The sequence below is a fragment of the Capra hircus genome, chromosome 18, assembly GCF_001704415.2.
Source record: "Capra hircus breed San Clemente chromosome 18, ASM170441v1, whole genome shotgun sequence".
Taxonomy (NCBI): Eukaryota; Metazoa; Chordata; class Mammalia; order Artiodactyla; family Bovidae; genus Capra; species Capra hircus.
In genome coordinates, this window is record NC_030825.1 from 35,941,746 (window position 1) to 35,962,350 (window position 20,605).

At 49.8% G+C, this 20,605-nt stretch overlaps 1 protein-coding gene across 4 annotated transcripts; it reads left to right on the forward strand.

Moving 5' to 3' along the window:
* Window positions 3,205-18,123, forward strand: CES4A (carboxylesterase 4A). 4 transcript variants are annotated; one of them, XM_005692117.3, is made up of 15 exons: window positions 3,205-3,403; window positions 6,576-6,777; window positions 10,535-10,676; window positions 10,758-10,891; window positions 11,214-11,367; window positions 12,826-12,930; window positions 13,008-13,112; window positions 13,237-13,275; window positions 13,769-13,909; window positions 14,414-14,488; window positions 14,891-15,044; window positions 15,688-15,816; window positions 16,022-16,094; window positions 16,591-16,658; window positions 17,015-18,123. In XM_005692117.3, exons 1-15 carry the CDS (start codon window positions 3,346-3,348, stop codon window positions 17,086-17,088), a joined length of 1,653 nt encoding a protein of 550 aa, XP_005692174.1. In that variant the 5' UTR covers window positions 3,205-3,345; the 3' UTR covers window positions 17,089-18,123. The 4 variants fall into 4 exon arrangements, with proteins under 4 accessions (XP_005692174.1, XP_017917588.1, XP_005692173.1 ...); XM_018062099.1 differs by lacking the exon at window positions 16,591-16,658 and having other exon boundaries at window positions 3,207-3,403; window positions 13,011-13,112; XM_005692116.3 differs by lacking the exon at window positions 16,591-16,658 and having other exon boundaries at window positions 3,208-3,403; window positions 17,015-17,752.

Consider the following 20,605-nt stretch of genomic DNA (forward strand, 5'->3'; position numbering starts at 1 on the left):
GATGACCGTACCGCACTGACTGGGTCTGCAGAGCTCCAGGCACAGGCTCCTTCTCTTATCAGGAGCTTGGCTTCATCCTGTGATCTGGCCCTAAGGACACCCCACCCCACTTGTCATGCATCTTTGAAGCCCAGTCATGGACCAGATGGAGCCTCATTTCAGTTCAGTTCAGTTCATTCACTCTGTCATTTCTGACTCTTTGTGACCCCATGGACTGCAGCACACCAGGCTTCCCTGTCTTGATAGAGCCTCAGTTTTCTCTCAAAAAACAGAGGGTGCTGGGTGACCCAGGAGAAGATCACCTAGCATTCAGTTCAGTTCAGTTCAGTCACTCAGTTATGTCTGACTCTTTGTGACCTCATAAATCGCAGCACGCCAGGCCTCCCTGTCCATCACCAACTCCTGGAGTTCACTCAGACTCATGTCCATCAAGTCCGTGATGCCATCCAGCCATCCCATCCTCGGTCATCCCCTTCTTCTACTGCCTCCAATCCCTCCCAGCATCAGAGTCTTTTCCAATGAGTCAACCCTTCGCATGAGGTGGCTAAGGTATTGGAGTTTCAGCTTTAGCATCATTCCTTCCAAAGAAATCCCAGGGCTGATCTCCTTTAGGATGGACTGGTTGGATCTCCTTGCAGTCCAAGGGACTCTCAAGAGTCTTCTCCAACACCACAGTTCAAAAGCATCAATTCTTTGGCGCTCAGCTTTCTTCACAGTCCAACTCTCACATCCATACATGACCACTGGAAAAATCATAGCCTTGACTAGACGGACCTTTGTTGGCAAAGTAATGTCTCTGCTTTTCAACATGCTGTCTAGGTTAGTCATAACTTTCCATCTACGGATTAAGCGTCTTTTAATTGCATGGCTGCAGTCACCATCTGCAGTGATTTTGGAGCCCCCCAAAATAAAGTCTGACACCGCTTGCTCTGTTTCCCCATCTATTTCCCATGAAGTGATGGGACCAGATGCCACGATCTTTCGTTTTCTGAATGTTGAGCTTTAAGCCAACTTTTTCACTCTCCACTTTCACTTTCATCAAGAGGCTTTTTAGTTCCTCTTCACTTTCTGCAATAAGGGTGGTATCATCCGCATATCTGAGGTTATTGATTTTTCTCCCAGCAATCTTGATTCCAGTTTATGCTTCTTCCAGCCCAGCATTTCTCATGATGTACTCTGCATATAAGTTAAATACGTAGGGTGACAATATACAGCCTTGACATACTCCTTTTCCTATTTGGAACCAGTCTGTTGTTCCATGTCCAGTTCTAACTGTTGCTTCCTGACCTGCATATAGGTTTCTCAAGAGGCAGGTCAGGTGGTCTGGTATTCCCATCTCTTTCAGAATTTTCCACAGTTTATCGTGATCCGCACAGTATTATATGTCAGAATCTCAGGTTCTTACCCCTAAGATGTTTTTCCAGGGCCACCTGACTGACCCAGCGCCCTACTCAATGTTCCCTGCGCCCCATGTGGGCATTGGATGGGACCCACATGAGTCCTAGATGCTCCACTCAGAAGCCTGGCCTGGCATTACTCCCACTCATATGGCCCAGGTGAAAGGTTGTTTCTTCCCCAGGGAGAGGTGGCACAATTGGAGCCAGCTGTTGGCAGGACTGGTCCTTAAGGCCCACACAGAGCTGGCCAAGTTGCTGCACAGCTGGGCTGGGGATTCTACATGTGCCAGGCCTGCCTGGCAGGTAGACTCACAGTCTCATCTGCCTTTTCCACCACCCACTTCCCTTGTCCTTCACACTCACACTCCCCTCCACCTCCCAGCTTGGCCCTTCCTTTCAGTAACACATGCTTAGTACAAACAGATAAACTAACCTTGTCAGAGCCTGGGAAGCAGAAACAAGTGGCTGTGTCACTTCCCTCAAACCAGGCTCCTGATGTGGCCACACATGGACCACAGGGGAGGCCGGCAGTGTGAGGCAATAAGGGGAATATGATCCAGAAAGAGAAACGTGGCCCAGGCCAGATGAAGCTGCTGGTAACCCAGACTTCCCTGATCTTGCCTTTCCTGTTCCCTCCTATACCTGACTCTCTAAACCCCACAATGATAGTGCATTCTCCATAATGTTGGCTAAAGAAAACATAGAAACTACAGAAAATTTAAAAGAAAAAGAAAGAAAAAAAAAATCAAGGTCACTGATGACTCTGCAACTCAGAGCCAACCACAGACTCCATTTTGGCATCAGTCCTTCCTGTTACTTTAGACATCTTTGGAGTATTTTGGTATGTACTTTCCATGGTCATATTCAACATACAATTTCAGATTCTGCCTTTTTCAATTTATTAAACCACATCCGTCTTTCCCCAAGGACTAATGATGACAGCTGACAATGGGTTTTCCCTGTTTGAATTGCTTTACCTACATGAACACATTTAACCCTTACTACAACTCGGTAAGTACTATTATCAGGCAGAATTTACAGATGGAGAAACTGGAGTCCAGAAGAGTGACACAGCTTGAAAGTGGCAATGCTGGGATTCAAGCCCAATAGCCTGGCTCATAACCAGTGCTAAATCATCGGCTACTCTAGAGTCTCACGGAACATGATATTACTGACCGTGTAGCATAAATTATATTCTGTAGGTATAACATCCTTCTTCACCCATCCCCTACAGTCTTACTGGGGTGAGACTGTTGTCAACAAGGCTAGAGGACACTCATCCTGTAAACAATTTTTTGTGTATTTTGGATGGTCTCCCAGACCAAATTTCTCGGTCAAAGGATAGGGTAGCTTTGTTTTGTTTTTAATATTTATTTGGTTACCCCGGGTCCCTGACCGCCATCATCCAGGTCTGGACTTCCACATCATGACTGCTTCCAGACCCACATGGTCCTGGCTGAGAAAGTCAGCATGTGTGAGAAGGGTTAGGGAGTGCCTGTAAAAGAGACTGCACAAACCAGAGGGGAGCCTCTGTGTATGTGTGGAGGGGAAGGGGGGAGTAAGGCCATTAAATCCACAGGGAGGAAACCTGGGGGCTAAGAACTAAGTGCTCAGGTGTTCTGCTCCAACTTTAGTACCTACTGGTGCTCAGTGCTTAACTCACACTACCTCAACTTTAAGCCCATTGCACAGATGAGCAAACTGCAAAGGGATTGGTCTGTTTTTCGAACAGCCAAGATCATTGACAGTGACTTATCACCCCAAGGCAGAGATAAGGCTGTGGGTTGATGGGAGAGCTGGTTACAATTTCTCCCACCCTCTCACCTTCTATTGATGATTAAAAGAAGATAAAAGTCGGACTGCCCAGCTCGCCGCAGACTCACCCACCATCTGACATCTGCGGGGTGGACATCATCCCAGACTGTGGCAGGAGCTGGCTGGCTGGAGAATGAATTGGATTCTGTGTTTGAGCCTCACCCTCCTTCTGGTGGTGCAGACAGCCTGGGGTAAGCCCCCACCTTTCCCTGGTTCAAGAGGGACATAGGCCATAGGGACAGGCCCCCAAATCAACCTCTCCTCAGGGTAGCAGGGTAGGGACATTTAGAGATCCGGGTGGATGGGGGTGGTGGGCAGCTGGGAGCATGGACATTTATATTTATATTTTTATAAAATATATCTTATAATTTACATAACTTTATGTTTATGACTGTATACTTATATTCTTTATATAATTAATACTGTTTAAAATTCTTATTATATTAGTGTATATATATATATTAGTGTATGTGTGTGTATAAAATCATCATGTAACCGCCAACCAGATCAAGATCTAGAACATTTCAGGACTTCTCTGGTGGTCCAGTGGTTAAGACTCTGTGCAACAATGCAGTGGGGTGGGTTCCATTCCTGGTCAGGGAACTAAGATCCCACATAACATTAGGCAAGGCCAAAAAAACAAAAAAAGATCTAGAACATTTCCAACATCTGACATGTACCTTCCCAGTCATATGCTCAAAGTAACCACCACCATTCTGATGGCTATCATAATTTAGTTTTGCCCATATTAACACATTCATTTTTTTTCTTGGTTACATGCAGGAACTTAGCTCCCCAGCTAGGAATCAAACCCGAGCCCTCTGCAGTGGAAGTGCAAAGTCTTAACCACTGGACTGCCAGGGAAGTCCCCACATTAAAAATTTTTTTTAACTTGAAACTTTGCTAAAACAACTTTTGGCATTCTGGCACATTGTCTGTTAGTCTTTTTATTGCATATTTGTATATAGCTGTGATATAAGCACTTTAACAATTTTATTCTTTTTTTTTTCACTTAAGGGCATGCATAAAGAGTTTAAAACTTGAGTTCATAATTACATTTACTTTTCCTGATCCCCAGATACAAATAATGCTTCTTGCCCTCACTATGGCAAGTATGACTGTGATTCAGAAAGTCTTTATTTTAGTGCATTTCTGACTATTTTCATAAGGGTGGACCTAGAGAGGAATTAATGAGTCAAAGCATGTGAACATTTTATGGCTCTTATACATTTTGCCAAATTATTTTTTTGAGGTGGTGTATCAATTTATCTTCCACCAACAGCATATGCGAGCGTCCTTTTCATTGCATCTTTGCCAGAACTGGGTGCTATCATTTTTTTAAGATTTCTTTTTTTTTGAATGTGGACCATTTTTCAAGTGTTTACTGAATCTGTTACGATATTGCTCCTGTTTTATCTTTTTGGTTTTTTGACTGCGAAGCATGTGGGACCTTAGTTCCTTGACCAGGGATGGAACAACACCCCCCTGCATTGGAAGCACAGAGTCTTAACCACTGAACTGCCAGGGAAGTCGAGGTGCCATTGTTTTTATTAGGTAGAAATTGTAACTCTTGGTATTAATTAGTGTTTTATGACTTCCAAAAACATGGAATATTGTTTTCATAAGTGCTTATGTATTGCCTCGGGGTAGCAGAGTTAGGACCGGGAGCGCTCCTCATCAGCTCTGATTCAGGGGTTTAGAGCACTCTGTCACATGCTTAGGTGCTCCCAGAGGCTGGGGTGAGGACAGTAAAACATTATTGTTTAAAGCAGAGCTCTGATGTGAGACAGTCTGTGTCACCTTGGACAAGTTATATACCCCTTTGCACCTCCATTTCCACATTTGTGTAGTAGGAAACTACAAAACAGTTACCTTATAAATTTTTTTAGGCAGATGAGGTGAGATAGCATAAAAGTGTTTGGCAGAGTGCCAAGTTATAATAAAAGATCAGTCAATCATAGTCATCAGCTATTCAATCATGACTGGACCCAGAATTGAGGGCAAATCTGAGTAATATGATAGATATTGACCTCCTGGCTCTGTGCTATGAGATCTCAAGCTGGTCACTAACCATCTCTGGGCCTCAGGGCCCCACCCCACTCCTCCAAGAGCCATTGAGAAGCCTACATGAGAGGACCATGTAAAAGGGCCTCGTAAGTTGCAAGGGACGACACACACACAGAGGAGGTTTGAGATGGTCCCTTCCCTCCACTGGCATACCTCCATGTTTGAAGGGTCACTATTGCAGCCAGTTCTTTGCGCCCAGATATTGCTTATGTAAAACCTGGGTACGTGGGCAGAGAGGCCACCTGCAGCTGGAGTGTGAGGGTGTGTTCTTATCACACCAATTGTTGTTGTTCAGTTGCTCAGTCATGTCGAACTCTTTTCGATCCCTCTTTGCTGCCTGACTGCAGCACGCCAGGCTCCTCTGTCCTCCACTGTCTCCCAGAGTTTGCTCAAATTCATGTCCATTGAGTCCACTGAGTCAGTGATGCTATTAACCACTTCATCCTCTGCCACTCCCTTCTCCTATTGCCTTCAGTCTTTCCCAGCATCAGGTCTTTTCCAGTGAGTCAGCTCTTCGCATCAGGTGGCCAAAGTATTGGAGCTTCAGCTTCAGCATCAGTCCTTCCAATGAACATTCAGGGTTGATTTCCTTTAGAATTGACTGGTTTGACCTCCTTGCAGTCCAAGGGATTCTCAAGAGTCTTCTCCAGCTCCACAGTTCGAAAGCATCAATCCTTTGCCACTCAGCTGTATCAATGCTATTCGAAAAATGAGTTGCATCAAAATCTCCTACAAGGGGTTGAAAATCTAATTTCCTGATGCGACCTGAGATTCTCTTTCAGAGGATGTAGAATGGGACCTAGGAATCTGAATTTCCTGATGATTTCTCCAGAGGATTCTAATGCCCAATCAAGTTTGATAATATTTTGATTAGATTTGCTTTCTGTCATTTTGTAGGGTGAGCCCCCAGGGAACCAGGGCACAGAAAAATTCAGCTTTTTGTTTTGTTTTTTGACCATGTGGCTTGTGAGATCTTAGTTCCCCAGCCAGGGATTGAGCCTGGGCCCTTGGCAGTAAGAGTGCAGAGTTCTAGCACTGGGCCATCAGGAAATTCCCAAAAATTTTAGTTTTGATAAAGGGGGAGGAGGAGAAAGAAATGACAGGGGTGCTTCAGGAAGGGGAAAAACAAACAAACATAGGTTTGATATCTTAAATCAAATACACTAGATAAAATTCCTAAGAGGAACACAAAAGAAGTAGGCAATGACACAATTATGAAAAGTTTCAAGCTGGTGCTGTGGCAGATGGGTCAAGGTGTTTCTGATGTCCAGGGTGACCCTTCTCTTCTCTTTCTAGGTGCCTTGCACACCAAGGAGCCTCTAGCAGATACCAAATATGGGACACTCCGAGGAAAGCAGATACACGTGGGGAAGACGCCCATCAATGTCTTCCTAGGAGTTCCCTTCTCCAGACCTCCTGTGGGTGCCCGCAGATTCACTGCCCCAGAACCCCCAGAGCCCTGGAAAGGAATCAGAGATGCTACCACCTACGCCCCTGTGTAAGAACCAGAGGACTGTGGGCTGGGTGGTGGGCAGATCCCAAACAAAGTGGTGAACCCATGCCCGCTTCTGGGCCAGGGTTTGAACAACTCACTGTGTAGCCACAGGCAAGCCTGGGGACCATTCTGGGCCTCGGTTTCCAGATCTATATAATGAAGTAGCTGGTCTAGATGGTATTTAAGGTACTGATAAGGCTGTTTTTTATCCTCTTGTGGGAAGGCTTCAGGCAAAGAGGAGGTGCCTACTGACTGTGCCCCCAGGATTTGCTGGGGAGCTGAGTTTCCCTGAATATGTGTAAGGAACTGTACCCACACACACAGAGAACCCTGAGCTCTCCCCTCTTCCTCGGTGCTTGAACCTAAGAAGCCCACACATCACCCCCAGCCCTTCACTGCAGAATATGGGGAAACCTGGACTCAGTTGCAGTTTCAATGTCCCAGGGTCCTAATGCAACCCCTAGCTGGGCCTGAGTCACATGAGCATGTTGGGACAATGACTGCCCTTTGAAGCACTGGGCTTGGCAGTTTACCAAGAACAAGTATATTTACTGTTCATTCAGACCATTGAGTAACGCACTGTCCAGAACATTCTGTGATGAACATTAACACTGTTCAGCATTGGTTGGATAAAATACTGGATTTAGAAAAATGTCTACTATGAGAACCTGGGTGTCAGGTGATATAAAAAACTACAACTACTTGGGTATCTAGTTGTTAAAAAATAGGATGTTAGAACATGATTGACCGTTACTGAAACACTGAGGTGCTGGTTGTTAAACTACTGGCCATCACTGAGAGAAGCCTAGACATTCTGAACATTGTGTGAGTGTTATTCGGAACTCCATGGATCAGGTGACAGAACATGGAAAAACCGTTGCTGGAACACTGAGGATCAAGAGTTTCGAGATTGGGGTATCCTGTGCATAAACATCTGGGTGTCAGTTGTGGGAATATTGGCCACTGGCTGTTTGGAACACAGAATGTCAGGTGTAAGAATTTGTGGATAACTTAGAACAGATTGTGGGGTGGTAATTAAGGGGAGAACAGGGAGAAAGAAAGCTCTTGCAGAGATGATGGCTTTGACCAGGGTAGTTACAGTGGAGGTGGGTGGGAGTAATCAGGCTATAGATTTATTTTGAAGGTAAAATTGACAGGATTTTCTGAAGAATTGGATGTGAGTCACAAGGAAAGAAGAATAATCAAGGATAATGACTAGTTTGGGGGCAGAGCAGCAAGGCGAATAGAGGCACAATTTACCTAAATGGAGAAGACTAGGGGAAGAGTAGGTTTGGGCAAAACAAGAGTTCATTTTGGGGTATGTTAGGTTTGGCATGTCTAATAGATATCCATGTGGAGATGTGGAATAGATGGTTTGGACAAAGGGAGCTGGAAGGAGACTAGTCATCAGAATGTCAGTGGTGTGAAGCCCTAGGCCTGAAGGACATCAGCTCAGGAAAGAAAAATCAGACTGAAAAGAGAAATGAGGATTGAGGCCTGGGGCATTCTCCTGCTGAGGCCAGAGAGAAGAGAAGGAGTCACCCATGAGGTGGCAGGAAAACCAGGAGAGTGGGATTACAGAAGCCTAGAAGGAAGGCAGGTGGCAGAGGATGAGATGGTTGGATGGCATCACCAACTCGATGGGCATGAATCTGAACAAACTTCGGGAGACAGTGGAGGACAGAAGAGCCTGGCGTGCTGTAGTCCACAGGGTCACAAAGAATAAGACATGACTTGGTGAGTGAACAACAGAGAAGGAAAGCTTTGAAGAAGCAGAGAATGGTCAACCATACAGAGGGGCTACCAGAGCAAGTAAGATGATGGGAGAGATTTAGCAAGATGGAAGTCATTGGTGAGTTTGACGGGAATGGCTTTAGTGGCAGGTTGGAGAGAGGCCTCAAATGCTTATAATCCCAGTTCTAGGCTCTAAGAGCCCTGGCCTTCATGCTGGGATGCTGGATGTGATTTATTGGACAGCATAAAGAAAGCTGAGTGCCGAAGAAGTGATGCTTTTGAACTGTGGTGTTGGAGAAGACTCTTGAGAGTCCCTTGGACTGTAAGTAGATCCAACCAGTCCATCCTAAAGGAAATCAGTCCTGAATATTCATTGGAAGGACTGATGCTGAAGCTGAAATTCCAATACTTTAGCCACCTGATGTGAAGAACCGACTCATTGGGAAAGACCTTGTGCTGGGAAAGATTGAAGGCAGGAGGAGAAGGGGACTACAGAGGACGAGATGGTTGGATGGCATCACCAACTCAATGGACATGAGTTTGACTAAATTCCAGAAGTTGGTGATGGACAGGGAGGCCTGGTGTGCTGCAGTGCATGGGGTTGCAGAGTCAGACATGACTGAGCAACTGAACTGAACTGATCCTAACACCAACATTAGCTGCTGCTGAGAAGTCAAACAAAGACAATTTATATATAGAGAGACAAGTTGCCTACTGGTGATCTTGGACAGGCTGGTAGGTGTGGAGGGAAAGAAAATCTATTGAATAGTTTGGCCTTGAGGGGAAGAGAGAGATAGATTAGTTGCTGGAGAAGGTGGGTAGTAGAGGATAGGTATGTTGAAGCGCTGTGGGGAAGGACTGAAAAGGAACAGGTGATGATCTAGGGTTAGGGAGGTGGGGATGAATTACACCTACAAAAACTCGCATACACACAGTGAAGACAGGCTGGAACAAGAGAAGGGAACAGAGGAGTAGGTAGACAGGGTTCCTGCATCCAGTCAAATGTGCCCAGCCCCACCTGTTATAAGAATAGCCATCTCCAGGGCTGGGCCAGCATGGCGGGAAGGCAAGATGGCCTGACAGCCCCAGATCTATATAATGCATAGGCACAGGGCCAAGTGCCAGGAATCAGATGAACACATCTCCATCCCTACCCTTTGGAAGCAAAAACAACCAATCAAAATTACTCCAAGCCAATATTATAGTTAGTAGTGTATAGAGGTTTGGGATGCCCAGAGGGGGAAGTGCCCAGCAGAGACACACATAAGCTGGAGCTTAAATGTGAGTAGGAGCTTTCTGGGCAGAGGAGAAGGCATTTGGTAGAGAGAATAGAGGCATGGGGGCTTGGAGGTGAGAGGCAAGAGGTCATCTGTATTTGGAGCAGAGTGACTGTGAGGAGATGACTAGATGGGAAGGAGAGCCTAGGTCAGTGTGGGTGAAACTAGACTTTATCCTGGGGGCAGGAGGAACCAGGGAGGGTAATAAGGAGGGGAGTGACATGGTCAGATTTGTGTTGTCTGTCAACCTTTCCGGCCAGGGAGTGGAGGATGAGTTGGAGGGGAGTGAAGAGGCAGGGGCAGTCCTGGCCAGAGTGATGGTGGCTTTCACAGGGCAGCAGCCTTGAAGTGAACAGAGGGGGCCTACTCAAAAGTTGTTTTGGAGTCAAAATAGAGACTGAGGGGAGGACAGGGCATGTAAGAGAGGAGGTGCTCAGGGCACCCAGGTTTCTAGCTTGACAGCACCAACAGGTCTCCAACAGGAGGAGGGAACTGCTTCCTTCCTTGGGAAGAGGCACACCAAGGCGCAAGGCAGGGAATGCCAACCTGCCTCTCACCCCTGGACCTAATGTTAGCGGAGACTGCTAGGACAGGATACACACACACACACACACACACACACACACACACACACACACATTGCCTAAATTTTGCTTTGGGTTCTAGTCCCTCACTACTGGAACCTAGGTTGAAACCAGTCTCCCCAATATCACCACGGTGCTGGACCCCAACTCACATCGTGTCCACAGGTGCCTCCAGGAGTCCTGGGGGCAGGTCACCTCCATCTATTTCAACACACACAAGCAATATAAATGGCTGCACTTCAATGAGGACTGTCTGTACCTGAATGTGCACGCGCCAGTGCGAGCGCGCGGGGACCCTCTGCAGCCTGTGAGTACTCAGCCTTCAACCACACACCATCCCACTCAAGCACCCCACTGTCCCGCTTAGGCTTCAACCCTTCTCGCCCAGGTGATGATCTGGTTCCCAGGAGGCGCCTTCCTCGTGGGTTCCGCTTCCACGTACGATGGCTCCGAATTGGCTGCCCGGGAGAAAGTGGTGGTCGTGGTTCTGCAGCACAGGCTCGGCATCTTGGGCTTCTTCAGGTGAGCGGGACCAGAAACCTGCGCCTGGGGCCAGGGGCGGGGCCTCCTCGGCTCTTGGGCTAAGGGCAGAGGAGGTGAGGATTGGGTGGAAGGATGGGGGCGTGGTCTATGGGGCGTGTCCTCATGAGGGGCGTGGCAGGTCTAATGCTTGGAGCAGACTGGTAGGTGCTCGCTACCGCTCAATGGGGCGGCGCCCAATTATAAGGAAGGAGATGCGGTGGTTAGACCCAGTCTCTGAGGGACAGGGCGAAGCAAGGCGCGAGGCTCCCCAGCACCCTGGCGTTGGGGCTCCTGACCCTGATAATGAGCCCCGCGCTCTCAGCACTGGGGACAGCCAAGCGCGGGGGAACTGGGCGCTGCTGGACCAGATTGCGGCTCTGCGCTGGGTGCAGAAGAACATCGAAGCCTTCGGCGGAGACCCAGGCTGCGTGACTTTATTCGGCCAGTCATCAGGGGCCATGTGCATCTCGGGATTGGTGAGTGCAATGCCCAGATAGACCTAAGCACAGTCGCAGGACCGCGTGGCCTACGGGTTCTGCACATATACTTGTGCAGATTTGGTATACAAGAACATTCCAATCCACAGACCTGCCCTCACCATTGCCATGGGTACCACCCCTCACAACCAAGGATATCTGTTCCGTTCAGGGAGGAAAACAAGCCAGCCCAGAAAGGGCAATGCTAAGACTATGAATGTGGTGGGCCAGAAAGATCATCCAGCACTTCCTGCCTCTCCACATTCCCCCAGAGGTCTATGCCCCAAACAGAGACCACTATGAGCCCTCTGGGCAGGGTTGGGGCCACCGATCAGGCATTGGAGTCAGGCTTAGGTTAGAGACTGGGCTTTGCCCCTGACTTCTGGGGTACTGCTGACCTAGAGTTTGAGGGTAGGTCAGGTGCCCTGTGAGGGTCATGTGGCTGGGCAATCAGCGGGGACCACATCACACAGGACCTCATGGGCCACAGTAATAACACTCAAACACTTGAGCACTTTCTGTGTGCCAGCCAGTTTTCTAAGCACCTTACACGTATTCGTTCATTGAATTACCTCAACAGTCCAAAAAGAGGAGTATTCCCTTTCTGCACTCTACAAAAAGAGAAGTGTTCTCCACTCTACAGAGGAAGAAAGTGAGGCCCAGAGAAGTTAAGCAACTTTATTGAAAATGCATTGGAGAGCAGGCAAAGATTTTAAGCAGGAGAGTGACACAATCAGATGTGCCTTTAGAGTTGGCTCTGTCTGCTGGATCTGGGTTAAAATGAAGCACAAACAGGCTTGGAGTCCAGCTTGGGGTGAGGGATGTTATATCTAATGGGGGCTAGTTCTGAAAAAGAAGCAGGAAGGAGGGACAGTAGAGGAGCGATGCAGGAGGCCAAATAGTCAGGACAGGGCCAACTGCAGCATGCAGATGACCAGAGGAGGGAGGGAAGGCCCAGGTGGACGGTGTGGGTAAGAGACAACACCCAGATGGGGAGTGGCTGGAGTAAGTTTGGGGCACATGAAGTCTGAGGTGCCCAGGAGACAGGATGGGGGTCCCATACATGGTTGTTCTCTCCAACCTGGGTAGCGGGGGAAGGCTAAGAGCTATCAGCGCAGGTAACTGGGGTCATGGGAACCATAGGGTCCTCTTCCCATATCCCTAGCCAGTAGCAGAGGGGAGGCCCTTTTGGTTTGTTACACCAGCAGAACCACTGCAACAACACCAGATGCCCTGGGGGACCCCTGTGGCCATTCCACAGACCAGGACATGGATGCCCAGAGAGTGGAAGGCTCAGGCTCTAGATTGAGGACTCCAACCCAGAACTCCTGTCTCCCTCCTTGCTTCTGCCCTCTCTGGGCCCCTTCAAGCAGCCCAGCCAGGCCAGAAAGGCACCCCAAACTGCCCAAGTGGTCCCCATTTGTGCATGTCATGGCTGCCACTCCCCTCCCCCTGCAGATGACATCACCCCTAGCCCGGGGTCTCTTCCATCGGGCCATTTCCCAGAGTGGCACTGCAGTATTCCAGATCTTCATCACTCCTGATCCACTGAAGGTGGCCAAGGTGAGTGTCTCCTCTCTCCTAAGGTTCAGCAAGGGAGGCAGGATGGGCACACCCTCAAGCACCTCTTCTCTTCACAGAAGATTGCCCAGCTGGCAGGCTGCAATCACAACAGCACAAAGATTCTGGTAGACTGCCTGAGAACACTATCAGGGGCTGAGGTGATGCGTGTTTCCCAGAAGATGGTACGTAGAACTTCCTTCCGGCCTCTGACCCAGCTGTCTGCATCCTTCTGACCTGGTACCCAGCCACTCCAGGCATCATGCCTCAGAAGATTCCCTTTAGTCCCGTCTTCTTCTCTTCCCACAGAGATTCTTCAAACTGCACTCCCAGGAAGACCCTCAAAAGGTGAGCAGGCCCCATTCTGTCTGAACCTTTCCTGTGAGCCAGACACTTAGGATACTCAGGCCAAAATTCCTTCACAGGGCTGATGTTCCACTGGGGGCAGACAATAAACACTATAAATAAATGAATTATTCACTTCTTTAAGAGGTGATAAGTTAATGGAAACAAAAGGAGGAGAGTCAGGAGGTTGGGCATGTTGGGAGGGGTAGGATTTTAAATAGAAGGAAAAGAGAAGTCTTAGCAAAGATTTTCAAGAGATGAGCAAATGCGCTATGTGAATACCTCTTGGTGTCAGCTGAAGGGTGGGAGATGGGGGAATCCTGAGTCTGAGTAGCCTGGTCCTCTCTCACACCAGGTTCACTGAGCCCCAGCTTTTTCCCAATCAAAGCGTATATAGCTAGAGTAATTTCTGGAACTTGCTGAGCTGATGTCTTAGACCAATGGGGTCCTAGGAGGGTAACAGGGAGGATTGGCTGGAAACCCCCTTGCCTTATAGATTGTGTGGTTCATGAGCCCCGTGGTGGACGGTGTAGTGTTCCAAGACAACCCTATTGTGCTCCTGACTCAGGGGCAGGTTGCACCTGTGCCTTACCTTTTGGGTGTCAACAGTCTGGAGTTCAACTGGCTCTTGCCTTTTGTAAGTGAAGAAGAGGGATGCCCATCACAGTAGGGCTAGGAGAGGATGCCTCTTGAGCAGTGCTGGGTGCCAGGTCAGATCCCAGAGGTCTCTCTGGGGATGCCCAAGAGCTTGGGAGCCTCCTGCAGTCCCTGTGCAGTAGGAACTGTACAGGAATGGGGAGAGGGAGAGAAGTCTCTTGGAGGTTTGGGGGCCCAAAATCTTTAGCTCATAGTGTGAATGGGTCCTCATATCCATTCGTTCCCCTCTAGGCGGCTATACATCCTGGGTCCCTCCCTTGCCCCCTGGGTGGATCAGGGCAGATGCCCGAGCTCAGGAGGGCCCTCCCAGCCCCCACTGCAGCTCCAAACCAAGTTAGTGATGGAGAGGTTGGGAGCAGGAGTGCGGGAAAGGGTCATGGGCACTTCTGCTCTGAGAAGAGCCTTGGGGCCTGATGTAGCACAGCTGGAATCCTTCCTAATGTTTGGGCCTGGCCTATGCCTGGGCCCTTGCCTTGTGGAGCAGATCATGAAGTTTCCGATGAGCCATCTGAGGAAAGAAACCATCAGCAAGCTGCTCTGGAGTACCAGCACCCTGTTGGTGAGGGGCCGTGCTGTCACGTGTGCTCTGCTTGGTTGGACGCGGCAGCCTCCCTATTTTTACCTAGTAGCTGCTCTCCACAAAGGGTTCCCGGCCAGGACAGAGGTATTCCTTGGGGGCGGGGGTGGGGGGAGGGCCTGGGGTTTTGCATGGGATCAGGTGGCTGCTGCTGGGCAAGGCTCTCCAGACTTCCTCGGGGACAGAGCAGGCAGTTCTCATGCAGCTAAAACACTGGGGTAAGAATTGTTAAACAGGGAGACCTTCCCAGGAGGCTCCTCATCCCCCTACTCCCAGGCCAAAAACTCCTGGGGGGTGCCAAGCCTGGATCTAAGTCACTGGTGTGCCTACCTCTGACCCAGCTGGCACCCCACACCTCAGGGTGGGTGTGACTTCCCCACCTAGAATGTCACCAAGGAGCAGTTGCCACTGGTGATGGAAGAGTACCTGAGTGATGTGGATGGTCATGACCAGAAGATGCTACAGGAACGTGTGATGGACCTAGCTGAGGATGCTACCTTTGTGTACTCCACACTGCAGGCTGCCCGCTACCACCGCAGTATGTGGGGTCCTCAAGAGTGGCCACGCCCTGTCCACTGGTGCTGCTTGCCACTGGGCTGACCAATCACTCACTCACCCTCTCTGTACCTCTGGGCTGATGTAGAATTCCAAGTGGCCACAGAAGAGGCAGCATACTGTCAACTGCAGAGGAGAGAGGCCATTCCTTAGGGCTGAGAGGGCTGGCCTTGGCCAGAGGAAACAGCCTAGGGTGGTCAGGGAAGGCCTCCTGGCTGCAAGGACAGGCCTCTATAGGGGTATCTTGGAGATCCTGCCCAGGCTGACCCAGGCTTGGACAATACGTGGGTGAGAGGTCAAAGGAGGGTCTGGAGAAGGTAGACACTGAAGAATCTTAAGTGCCAAACAGAGAGAGGAGAGGTTCAGTGGAAGGAAGAGGAAGGCTTACCACAATCCCGTGAACTGTTTTCACGTCCCTAGTCTGCAGATGAGGACTTGCAGCTCTGAGAGGTTGGGTGTCTTGCCCCAGGTCACATGGCTAATGAGTAATGTAGGTGGGATTCGAATCTGCTCCCTGGGTTCTGAAGCCCAAGGGAGCTTGATGCAGGTGGGTGGGATGTGTGGGGTGGATGAGAACCCCGGGCTGAGTCTTTTTCAGCAGCCTTCATTGGGTTCTTTGTTCCTAGATGCTGGCTTCCCTGTCTACCTGTACGAGTTTGAGCACTATGCTCCTGGCACTATCGTAAAACCCCGCACTGATGGGGCAGACCATGGAGATGAGATCGGCTTCATCTTCGGAAGTCCCTTCTCCAAAGGTGCGGAAGCCCCACCTGACTCCCCGCTGGGTGTCTAATCTCTCCATCTTTGTGTTCTGACCCCTGGCTGACCACAGGGAGTTAACTAGCAAATTCTTAATCTGGAATGCTCTCCCAAATGAAAGCCTCCCAGCATGGAAGCAGTGGGGTGGGATGTCCCCACCCCATGCTCTGTTCTAAACACCACCTTCCATTCTGCCTCCAGGCCATTCCTCAAGCAAGGAAAAGGCACTGAGTCTCCAGATGATGAAATACTGGGCCAACTTTGCTCGCTCAGGGTGAGTCTGATCCCCCAACACGTGCGGGTGGTCTTCCTACCAGCGCTAGACCCAACGGTCAGCTGTTTCAGATATTTGTCCTTGTGTGTCCCATAGAAAAGGCACCCGGGCCTAAATGTCCCTAGAATGTACGTTTGTCCCATGACCACATCCTTCATTCAACTCAAGCATTCCACAGTCACTGCCAATATGCCTTTTTGTGGCCAGTTCAATACTGGGAGCTGGAATTCAAGGGTATCATAGACATGATCCTCAACTGCCAGCAGCCTATTAATGGTTAACAAAAATATTAAATTACCATCTGGCATGATGAGAATTGTGTTGGGGGAGCAGAAGGCACTATGAGAGCATAGAGGAGGTGTCTGACCGACCTGGGGTGGGCAGGGGTGGCTTCCTGGCAGAGATGACTTCTGAGCTGAGCTTTGGCTAGTCTTGCAACTAGTTTTCATCTCCACGTTCTGTCTTCTTTCTCTCCATCCTCCTGATGACACTCAAGGGAGCTTTCTGAAATATCATTTGACCAAGTCACCCACTTAAAACTTCATGGCTTCCCTTTGTTCCCAGGTAAAGTCTCATCCCCTTCACTTGGAACAAAAGTCTTCAAAATCCTTCCTGTTTCGTCTCCTCTCCACACTATTCTCTTGACACACTGTATATTTTCACCTAACCCTGTACTTGTGCTTTCTTCCAAAAGCCCTGGGCTTTCATACCTCCAATCCTTTACACACACAGTTCCCTCTTCCTCAAAGTCCCCTCCCACCACACTTTTCCTCCTCTTTCTTAAAGATCTGTCTAAATATCATCTCTGTAAGGCCTTCTTGAACCCTACCTCCCAAAGGGAAAGTGAATGAGGGAAAAGTAACAGAACGAGGCAAGATGAAGATGAGCTCAAATAATCCTCCCTCCTTCCTCCCTGGCAGAAACCCCAATGGTGGGAAGCTGCCCTACTGGCCACGCTACAACGAGGATGAGAAGTACCTGCAGCTGGATTTAACCACAAGGGTGGGTGTGATGCTCAAGGAGGAGAAGATGGCGTTTTGGAAGAAGCTGCACCAGAATTAAGGACCTGAAAAGCAAGGCAATTCTGAGGACAGCTCTGCAGGAGGGAGCCTTAGGGATTGTCCCACCATGCAGGCCTTGGGAAGACTGGCCTTGGACATATCTGGGACAAGCATCGGCCCTCCCCAGTCCAGGTCCTGCAGAGGGTCCCTATTCCTTCCATGACAGAGCCTTAGCCTGTTTGGGGCCCAGAAGCACCCTCTTCAGCCTGACATCCCATGATGTCCAGCTATCTCACTGACCATTGGATTAGTCCAGGCCCTTTCTGCCAGATTCTGCCCAGCTACCCAGACTCAGAACAAATGCTTCTCTTCCTTCTCCAAATTCTCCCACCCATCAAGGTCAGCTTCAAGCTACTTCTTATGGGAAGCCCACTCAGATTGCCACTGCCCCACCATTGCAAACAGTTTGCCATTCATCCTGCTCAACCTTATGCCTTTTCACATTGGACTGAGGCCTTGGGCAGGTTATATGTTATAAGGAGTGATGCTTTGACAGCTGGGGATCTTCTCCCCTTTCCATACGGATTTTTCCCAGGGCCCCTTCAAAGCCTGGCCACAGAGACAGTCCTTAATAAAGACACGTTGACTTGCCCTGAATTTTTGTCCATCTGTGAAACAGTTGAGTGAAGCAGATGGTTTCTTGATTTGAGTCCTTGGAGGGAGGGAGCACTACTGGCTTCTCTCTGCTGGGCTGAGCCTGCGCTGCTCACTCAGTCAAGGAGAGCTGCTGCAAAGTTGCCTGGGCTGCAGAACACCTGGCTTTTTTTTTCACTGTCTCGAGTGCACCTCTCAAGACATCCACACTCCATGCTCACTTGTCTACTGGGTGAGGTCTTGGTGCTGCATCCAGACTCCTCACTCTCTGGTTTCTCTTGCAACCTGGGCATACCTTCACTTTGTTTTATTTGGGAATTTTTTGTGGATTTTTTTGTTTTTGGAAAATATATACAACATGCAATTTACCATTTTAACCACTTTAATTTCAGTGACATTAAGTACATTTACACTATCATCATCATCATCCATCTCCAGAATTTTTTTATCATCCCAAACTGAAACTCAGCATCTATTTAACAATAGCTTCCTATGCACCCAAACCCTGCTACCCACTATTCTACTTCCTAGCCTATGAATTTGAGTATTTCAGGAGCTTTGTGTGAATGGAATCATACAGTATTTATCCTTTCGTGTCTGGCTTTTTTCACTTCGCATGTCTTCACATGTTGTAGCATATTTCAGAATTTTATCCCTGTTTAAGACTGAATTATGTTCCATTGTATGTACATACCACATTCTGTTTCTCTATTTTTCTGTGGATGGACATTTGGGTTGTTACCACCTTTTGGCTGTTGTGAAAAATGCTCTGAACATGAGTGTAGTGTCCCACAGGTTTTGTGCCATAAACTATAATGTCAATTAGATTCTTTATTCCTAGAGGGTTTCCTTAGTCTCTGAGACAACTGGAGACTGCAAAGCCCCATGGGGTGAGGGACACCCAATCCTCCATACCCTCACATCTAGGCCCCCAACACAAAGGGATGGTTGGAGGAGGGAGAAGAGCCCCTTTCAGGTAAACATTTATCTTCACGACAATGCTGGCACATAGATTTTATTATCCCATTTCTACAGACAAGTAAACTGAGACAAGAGACATAAAAGTCCTTGCTCAAGGTCATGAGCTAGTGGTGGCAGAGTGGGAATTTGATCTAGGCCTGTCTGACTCACCCTGCCACCTCTATCCAGACCTGGAACAACCCCTGAGAGAAGGTGGCCCCCAGAGGAGGTGTGACAGCTCCAATTTCAGGGGAGGAACAGCCAGAAGTCCCTGTCTACCTCTAACCAGGGAACAGGTAACTAAACAGCCATTTCTCAGTGAGAGCCAGAGTGAGGACTAGGAGCTCAGCCCCCTGGAGGGCGGTCCTGGGCAACCAAAACAGAAATCAGCAGATGCTGGCTGAGGTCTAGCTGGGCTTCACACACACACACACACACACACACACACACACACACACACACACACACGTACACACACACACACAGAGGATGCCTATATGGGACATCCTGTCCTTGGGATCCAGAGGCCTGACCTCAGGCTGGTCCAGGCCTGCTTCTGAGGCTCCCTCATTTCTTCCCTCCTCAGGCTTCTCATGTAGGTCTGTGAAGGGAGTTTATGGAAACAGCTACTCACCCATAGGGTATTCTCTTCTGAATCAGAGGGAGAGCAGCTGAACCAGAGCCAGGGCTCAGCCAGCTGCAGGAGCTGTGAAGATCATAAAGGAATTCCGAGAACCCTGGCACCTTCTTTAAGATCTCAAGCCAGCAAGAACTCTGATGGGCAACCTGGATGGTGGGCTGGGCCCCTGCCTCCCAAAGTCCCTGCCTCATATCCTCCCTTCTTGTCTGCTCTTCTCAGATGTCACTGCTGGATGAAGGGGTTGGAGAAGGCAACGGACTGCCCTGTCTCCATCCTGTCTTCATGCCTTCGCTGGGATCCCCCGATGGCCACACAGAGTCCTTCCTAAATCCCCTGTCGCAGGGAGCCCTTCTCAGAACTAATTAGATCTTGGGGAAGACCCCAGGGCGCTTCTGTGGCTTTTCCCCACCTTTATCTCGGCTCGCCCAGGCCACTGTGAGCACAAAGGCGCACCGCTGCAAAGCTGGCCTGGGAACGGCGCTCACAAGCGGGGTTCAGCTGGCCCCTTCCTCTCCTCCAACATCCCCAGCTCCCTACCCCCGAGGCAGCAATTACCGGCAGAGGCGGCCGGGGAAGGGCCAATTAGTGCGGGAGTCGCAGCCCCTCGGCTGTGCCCGCGCTGACCGCAGCCCCCGCAGCGCCGCCGCCGCCGCCGCTCGCCCGCAGCCGCCCTCCCTGCCCGGCAGACAGTGCCAGCCGCCTGGGAGCCCCGGGGGACGCGCCGTCCGGCCTCCCGCCAACTGCAGTGATGGATCCAGCAACCTGGCGTGGGGCCAGAGCCCAGGCGGACGCGAGGGCGCCGGGAGCTGCAACTTGCTGCCGCTGGGTAGTGGGGGAGAGCGAAATGGGGCCTCCCTCCCTGTGAAGACTCCTGCGACCCCGACGGCTCGCGCCTGGCGCCTGCCTTCAGACGCCAGGCAGGCAGGCTGCAGGGGCGCAGTGGTGGGAGCGGGTAAGAGGAGAGGCTCCTCTTACAGCCTCATGGTCCTCAGCCTTGGGGACCTCCAAGGCTTCTTCCTAGGGTGGCCAAGCCCAGAGCAGTTCCCTGTTGGCGGCCTTAGCAGGGCCTGGCTTGAGAAACCCTGGGCTTGCACTTGATAAAGCTCCCCCCTGCAGGCAAGGTAGGCAGATGGGTGGGTGGGCAGTGCAGGACTGAAGGACCCTTTTCACTGATAAGCCAATTAATGGACTTCCTCCCCTGGGTCCCGGCCCTGCGCAACCTGCCTTGCTCACCTATAGGCTCTGAGACCCAAGGG

Coding starts and splice junctions, on each gene's coding strand:
- CES4A (XM_005692117.3), top strand. CDS start 3,346: ATGAATTGGATTCTGTGTTTGAGCCTCACCCTCCTTCTGGTGGTGCAG. Junction 13,910..14,413: donor TCAACTGGCTCTTGCCTTTT/GTAAGTGAAGAA, acceptor CTTGTGGAGCAG/ATCATGAAGTTTCCGATGAG. Junction 16,659..17,014: donor TGGCTTCCCTTTGTTCCCAG/GTAAAGTCTCAT, acceptor CCTCCCTGGCAG/AAACCCCAATGGTGGGAAGC.